The sequence below is a fragment of the Chlamydotis macqueenii genome, chromosome 1 (genome assembly GCF_036417535.1).
Source record: "Chlamydotis macqueenii isolate bChlMac1 chromosome 1, bChlMac1.mat, whole genome shotgun sequence".
NCBI lineage: Eukaryota > Metazoa > Chordata > Aves > Otidiformes > Otididae > Chlamydotis > Chlamydotis macqueenii.
The window spans coordinates 210044967-210052762 of NC_141556.1; the positions used below are offsets into that span (position 1 = coordinate 210044967).

A 7796-nucleotide genomic window follows, 5' to 3' on the forward strand; every position below is an offset into this window, starting at 1 on the left:
AATAGCCTTCTGAAAAAAAAAAAAATGTTATATTGAAATTAACAGTACGTAATCCCCAGTACAATAATGACAGCAGCATGACAACTTGCAAATTAATGGTAAAATAGATTATCACCCTTTCACACACATTTCTTGAGATATTTTGCAACATCATAATTTTTTTTTGTACAATACAAAGTCAGGAATGTGTTAAATGGCAGCATAATTTACTGTTGTTTACAGATGCAGGATATTTTATTAAGGTTTGTAAGCCTTCTATATCTTGTCAAATATGTGAGGAACGTTTGATAAACCATTTCGGAAAGTGTCATGGATGCAAACAGCCAGCAATAGAGCCAAGAATGTTGCTTCTGGGACACTTCTTAAACCCAGATATTTATGGTTCTCCTACACAATTTCATTTTCAAGTTTTCTTTTGTAGGCCTATTACTGCATCTTATACAAGAAGCAGAAATACTCCCACACTTTTTTTTTTTATTCAATTATTTTACTACAAGAATGTTAGTAACAGTAGTACTTCACTGTGTTATGACAGTGCTCAGAGATTTGAATCAGAGCTGAACTTTATGATACAATGCATTATAAATACAGTGTACAATTTATTATGGGCTGTGAAAAGCTTATTTGCTAAGGAGCTCATGATACAGAAGTGAACAAATGTCATGAGGCCCTTGTAGCCACTTACTCCAATGGAATTAAATTTACTATGATTGCCTGGAAAGCAGTGTCTTTCCTCCAACTTGAAATAAAACATTTTCCTTTATTTTTTCCATCACACAGTATACTAACAATAATAAGTTATTCTCATCTCCTTGACACCCTTCATCAAGAAATGGAATCTTTACTGTCACAGTAATATTCATTCTTGTGTTCTTGGACTGTTTTACAAGTCCTTTAATTCAGTTGCAATAGAATAACACACTAGCATTCAGCAAATTGTTAACACTTGTCAAACCCAAAACTATAATTTCAGTAGGATGTGAGTAAAATGTTGAAATTTTTCCAAGATTTTTCCCTCTGGATATAATCCCAAAATGAAATTCCAAGATTACAGCTGAGTACTCTTCTGCTTTTAGATAGGAGACAGGAGGAAGACTGCAGGATCCCGATATTGCAGTTTGGTTGGTGATCTAGAGCACTCTTGGCTTATGGCCAGCTCTACTGTTGCAAGAATAGACTATTAAGGTTAAATTTAAATTGCCAGTCTTGGGACTTCTTCCCCAGACTTGTGTTCAGATAAACACATTAACCTCATCCTCATTTTACTCCAGGTCATGGTCTCTAGATGTCCATGTCTCTGTGAGGTGGGAACTCTGGCTCTCAGATTAGAAGGGAGTTCAGCTGCACAGGCTTTCTAGATATCCGTCTGTAACATGATGGTTTATTTTTTCCTGAATGTGCTGAAGCTATCACATTACAAATTCCAAAATTTTATCCAAATTTGGATTGGTGTTGACAAGAGCATTGAAAGACACCTCTCTTAGCATGTGGAGAGATGAGTGAGGATAATGAAGGGCAGCGGCAGTCTGAACACCTGCCATAGAATCATAGAATCATAGAATGGTTGGGTTGGAAGGGACCTTCAAAGGCCATCTAGTCCAACCCTCCTGCAAGGAGCAGGGACATCTCCAACCAGATCAGGTTGCTCAGAGCCTCATCCAGCCTGGCCTTGAACTTTTCCAGGGATGGGGCATCCACTACCTCTCTGGGCAACCTGTTCCAGAGTTCTACAACTCTCACTGTAAAAACTTTTCTCCTAATGTCTAATCTAAATCTACCCCCCTCTATTTTAAAACCATTACCCCTTGTCCTATCGCAACAGGCCCTACTGAACAGCCTCTCCCCATCTTTCTTGTAGGCCCCCTTGAGGTATTGGAAGACGGCTATAAGGTCTCCCCGGAGCCTTTTCTTCTCCAGGCTGAACAGCCCCAACTCTCTCAGCCTGTCCACATAGGAGAGGTGCTTCAGCCCTCTTATCATCTTCATGGCCCTCCTCTGGACCTTCTCCAACTGGTCCATGTCCTTCTTATGTGGGGGCTCCAGAAGTGGACGCAGTAGTCCAGGTGGGGTCTCACCAGGGCAGAGTAGAGTAATGTCACACCAAAATCCAAGCTCTTCAAAAAATAGTAGCAACAACTCTATGAGAAGAAAAGCCAGTCTTATTGAACATGTTCTGTTTTTTCCTATCCCCAATCCAGCAATTACTTCTCACTAAAAACTGTGAAACAGTGGCCATAGTTGGATGATTCATCAGCGACATTTCCAAGATATGCATCTTCCTGAACAATACCAGAAATAAATCTTCCAGTATCGTATTCATACACTTCTTGCTCACAGTAAAATGCTGAAAGATTAACCAGATACCAGTTAATTGGTGTTTCATGGATCTCTGTATGAGCTGAATAGGCAGTGTTTTACAAGAGTCAGAAACTGTTTGCTGTGCTATAATAATGTCTGTAAGCACTTGAACAATTAAAATCATTGTAGGGATTGTGGGAAGTGTATTTATTACCGTTGTTAATTAGAATGCATGAATCAAAAGAGGAAAGCTATTATATTGTGGTCTGAACCTGACTTCACTGAATATAGTGAGATTTATCTTGCAAGGGAAAGAATTGTATAAATTCAGACACTTCTCTCCAGTATGTACTATTAGTGTCATGCCTACATTGTCCTATGATTATTTTTAATAATTGCTAGTCTCTTCTTTACTCTGTGGCTGAGCTGCTTTTATAAATTCACCAGAGGATAAATTCAAAGAACTCTGACATACGCTAGGGTCTCTTGTGTCTCCTCTGCCAATTAAATCTCATCTGATCATGACCATTAACTCTGTAGTTTGAAAGGAAGTCTACTAAAAACCTTAACGTGGCAACCTTATCTGGGTTGTGCAAGCCCTTTATATCTTTCCTTGTACTTTGCAGAGTACGTCATTTCCTTTATTACAATTCTCACTTCACACAGATTGCTGCTGGTCTTATGGTGGAGACTAGTTGCCCAGAAAGGTGGTGGAGGCCCCATCTCTGGAAACGTTCAAGGCCAGGCTGGGTGAGGCTTTGAGCAACCTGACCTAGTCAGGGATGTCCCTGCTCCTTGCAGGGGGGTTGGACTAGATGACCTTTGAAGGTCCCTTCCAACCCTAACCATTCTATGATTCTATGATTCTATGAATCTGTATGTCTGATTTCATATACTCAAGTATGTGCTTGTGCAAGTATTTTTAAAACTATTGATTACTGGTTTTGTTGCTAAGATTGTGTTTACATCTCCTCACTACATAATTGAGAAGTCAAAGACTCCTACAATCTAAGTATTAGTTAATTTCTAAATGTTTGCAGTAATTGCAATTTTCATCATAATTTATTCCAAATAGAAATTGATTAATTTGAGAATTTTTCATGTTATAAAATACTGTCTGAAAATTGAAACTCTTGTGACCCCAGTATGAAGTTCTTGATATACAGCATCCTTCTGAACTATAGACTCTATTCACCTTCAAATCTGCATATTTGTAAATCACTCTTATAAATTTAGGAATTTTAGACTTGCTAGAATTTAGGGGAAAAAAACTAAGCCACCTATAGTCTTTTTTTTTTCTTTCCAGTAGTGTGAGGATAATCCATGAGATCACTTCTTCATCTCCCTCAGGTTGCTTCCTCAGAGAACGTCCCCAGACTGAAGGGTACTATTCACATTTACATGGTGACCTGTCAAACCATGCCATTCCTGTCTCATTTTACACTGTCACCACAGTTTGGCGTATTGGACATGACACCTGAAGCATACATGTTTGTGGCATTCAGTAAAAACCTTCTGATCTGGCTTATCTGCAGTCTTCATTCCCTATAGCCGTGGTTCTCTTACGCAAGGTGCTCAGACTGACACCGCTCTTCAGTATCCTCACTCAGCTTTCTGCAAAGCACATCACAACTAAATTGTGAGGTTAGGAAAGGGCAATTAGAAAATTCAAGGAGCTGCATACCAGTAGGTGAGACTATGATGTTCTCCAGTGAAGAACCTGGTTACTCTATTTCTGTCAAATTGGAGCCAGCCTCAGACATGGTCATGTCCTGGATTCTGTTAGCCATAAACTGGTCTTTTATATCTTGGTGCTTGCAGGTATGTGTCAGAGCATCCATGAGTATATTCATAATCCTCTGGAGAACCTCTGAAGATGACAGTACCAGTCCATCAGGAAGTTCTTGAGCTACTAGGAGAAAAAAAAAAAAAAGAGAAAAATTTGTATAGAAGCCATTCCTGGGAGCACTGAGGCAGAGGCTATTTGGTTTACCTGAGTCATAAATTCTTAAATACTACCAGGATGCACAGGTCGTGTGACAGTCTCTTTCTTGAGGAACCAGCGAGTGGGAATCCTCAAGGCAGGAATGCTATTTTATGTTTCAAGTAGTTATTCCCATTTTTGGCCTTGCTTAGAGGAAAATGAAATGGGTAGATGAAGATCAGACATGGATCTCTTTAAAATTCTCATTTTTGATAGTGCCTGTGAAGATAGAATAGAATTTTGTAACTGTTTGTTGGAACAGCTAAGATTCCATTTATCCATGCATTTTTCTAGATTGTATCTTCCATTATAGTTTCTTCTACTTTATAATTACAGTGCTGTTTTTTATAAGTGCATAAAAGTAAAGTGTTATTATCATGTTCCCTTGAGCAATTTAATGACTAAATTTTTGAGGTAACTGACTACTCTAATTATGAAATGCATATTCTCTGTACAGGAAGCTTTATGCATATAAATTTAAAATACACTATAGGCGTTGAGTTACACTTCCTTTACAATTTTTTTCCTTAGTAAGATGTGACTTTTCTACTGTTTTGAATACTTTTGGTTAAGGACATAATAGAAAAAGTAAACACGCCAATATATTCTTAGCTTACGTTTGTTTGTTTGTTTGTTTTTTCCTTTGGGCTTTTTAAAATCTGGAACTGATACACAATATTTTGTAACTATGTCTCTTTTTTGTTTTTTTTTTTTTTTTAATTTGCATTGTTGTATGAAGAAAGTATGCGCTTTTCTCAAGAAAAAAAAAAAGCTCCTAGTCTTTGTGATGACTAGGACATAAATTGGAATGCAAATTTAATATGAATGAAGTATTGACAGTAACAAAAGCTATGAAGATTTTAAATCCATCTTTTCATTTCAATAAGTTAATGAAGGAATGTACTTACACCAATTTAAGTTAGCTCTTTCTCTTCTGAATGATTCAACAGAAACTTGAAGCTTTGGTGTAATGGAAAAGAGTACATCCAGTTGACAATTTTTACCACATTCATATTAGAATCTTGGTCTACCTTTTACTTTGAGTCGTTTTATTCTGTTGAGAAATGGACTCCAGAACTATATGCCAACTTTCCCACAAAACAATAAATATTTTACTGCCAAAGGATTTCCAGGCTTTTCCCAGTAGCCAAATGATATATGCTACTTTTTATTCTGTTGTCAAAAACTTCACTTTTTGTTTCACATTTCTCTAGTTCAAGAAAGAATATATTGACAATATTAATGTGCCAATACTATATTAACAGATTGGATTAATGGGCCTGAGGTTGAGAAGATAAAGACAAATTCTTAATTAAATCCAAATATATTTCTTAATAAATAAGCACTGACGCAGATTAATGGGCCCCACCCACTGTTCTGGACTGCTATGCTAATTATGGCAGGTGCTAAGGTTGACATAAGTTTGCAGATGAATGACAGACTTTCACTCCATGAAGCACATCTGCTGTTTTGAGGAAGAAACTTCTCTGGGGCATGCAGGTGGGACAGAGGCCAGGATAGTGAAAGCAGCTGGAGAAGATGAGGCTTTTAACAGGGTTCTGCTAGATGGACTGCTCCACTTTACCAGCATGTCATCACTGTTCATCATACAACTGGTCACGGTCATCTTTTGATCCCATATATGTGGCCAGTACAAGATCTGACATATAAGAAGTGGACAACTATATGGAGCAGTAACCCTTGGGTACATACAGCTTTGTTGTCTAGAGTACTCCACTAAAATAGGGCTGGAGGCTGTACAATATTATCCGTGTTAAAATGGTTGCAAGTACTTGGCGTAGTTACAATTGATAGACCTTCAAAATGGTATTAAAGGTAGCAGTTACAGTAGAAGACCTCTTGCTGTCTCTTGATATATGCTGCTGCCTGTATTGGGTTGCATGATGCATCTCCTTCCACGTGGTTACAGATGAAACCAGAGAGCCACAGAGCTTTTTGTCATTGTAGGTAGGAATACAAAGAATTGGACAAAAGATGAGGAGGTTCATGCAGCTGGCTGTCCCACATCCCTAGGGAAAAGCATAGGCAAATCTTGTGCATGTAAAAGGTTAGAGTTAATTACTAAATCCTTCTCTGATTTGCACATTCAGGAAGAAGATCAGCAATCATTTTCCACTATCATTTCCAGATGTCTTTTGTTCCTATATATAAGGTGAGCTAGGCTGGAGCTGGGGCTAGTCAGATACCATCAGGTCTGCTCAACTTCTCGCACAGCTCCACAAGTTAATTGGGCACAAGTGGCCAAAGCAGCAAGATGTTGCCACCGGTTCTTATATTTTCAATAGGCATTGTAGCTATTGAAGTTGTTGTTGGAGTTACTGGAAATGGATTTATTACAGCTGTTAATATTGTTAACTGGATCAAAAGCAAAAAAATTTCTTCTGCCGATATGATCCTGATCTTTCTGAGCACATCAAGATTTATCTTGCAGATGACCATACTGATGCACATTCATAGTCTCTACTTTGCAGATGTGCTTAAGTTGGCTTCTGTGTACAAAGCTTTTGGTGCTGTATGGATGTTTGTAAACCATGCCAGTTTGTGGTTCAGTACCTGGCTCTATGTACTCTACTGTGTAAAAATAATCAATGTCACCCAATGGCTGTTGCTGCAAATCAAGCTCAGAATAGCTGAGATGGTCCCATGGCTGCTTCTAGGATCACTGGTGATCTCTTCTGTGACTTCTCTTCCTTTACTATGGATTACACCCAGCACTTACCTCTGCAGCTCAACAGGGAACTGTAAAGAAAATAGCACAGCAGACATCACTGACTGGGACAGTTCGAATCTCTACCTGCTGGTTCTTTACTTTGTAGGTTGCTTTTTTCCTCTAGTACTATCTGTGGTAACCTCAGCTCTACTAATTACTTCCCTATGGAAACACACAAAGAAGATGCAATATTACATGGATACTTGCAAGGATCCTTTGGTAGATGTTCACCTAACTGCCATTAAATCCATTATTTCTTTCTTGATCCTATATGTTTCCAGTTTTGTAGCTCAAATTCTGTTGATACTATCAACTTCTCAAAGTAAAGATGTTGTGAAAGTTGCAGTATCCTTAGTTGTAGCTGGGGCATATCCTTCCATACACTCTATTATCCTGATCATAGTCAATTCAAAACTGAAGCTGGCATTCAGGATGCTTTGCCATCATCTTAAGTGAAAATATTGGAAAATATGACTTTATGCCTCATATTGTAGCTTAAGAGAAACACTCTCAAGTAATAGATGTGGAATTGAAACTTCTATGCATTTACTGTTTCACCATCTTTTTTCAGTAGCTTTCATCTTTCTTAGATTTCTGTGATTTAAACTTCCTTAACATTTCAGAACATCTGAAATAAAATGTGGTTTTGCCTTTTTTTTCTGCACCACTCTTGCTCCCTCAATCCTATTTAATAAAGAGTGAGAATAAGAATGCACTGAAAGGAAACAATACATTTAAATAATAAAGCAAGTACAGAATGCTTTGTGATTTCAGGTTCTCAGT

At 38.0% G+C, this 7796-nt stretch overlaps 1 protein-coding gene across 1 annotated transcript; it reads left to right on the plus strand.

Moving 5' to 3' along the window:
- The first annotated feature begins 6557 nt into the window (after window positions 1-6557).
- On the plus strand, window positions 6558-7469 carry LOC104480977 (taste receptor type 2 member 40-like). Its single transcript, XM_010122050.2, has one exon. The coding sequence runs from the start codon at window positions 6558-6560 to the stop codon at window positions 7467-7469; it is 912 nt and encodes a 303-aa protein (XP_010120352.2).
- Window positions 7470-7796: the final 327 nt, after the last annotated feature.

Excerpts from the sequence above, each read along its gene's own strand:
- LOC104480977 (XM_010122050.2), top strand. The coding sequence starts at position 6,558 with ATGTTGCCACCGGTTCTTATATTTTCAATAGGCATTGTAGCTATTGAA.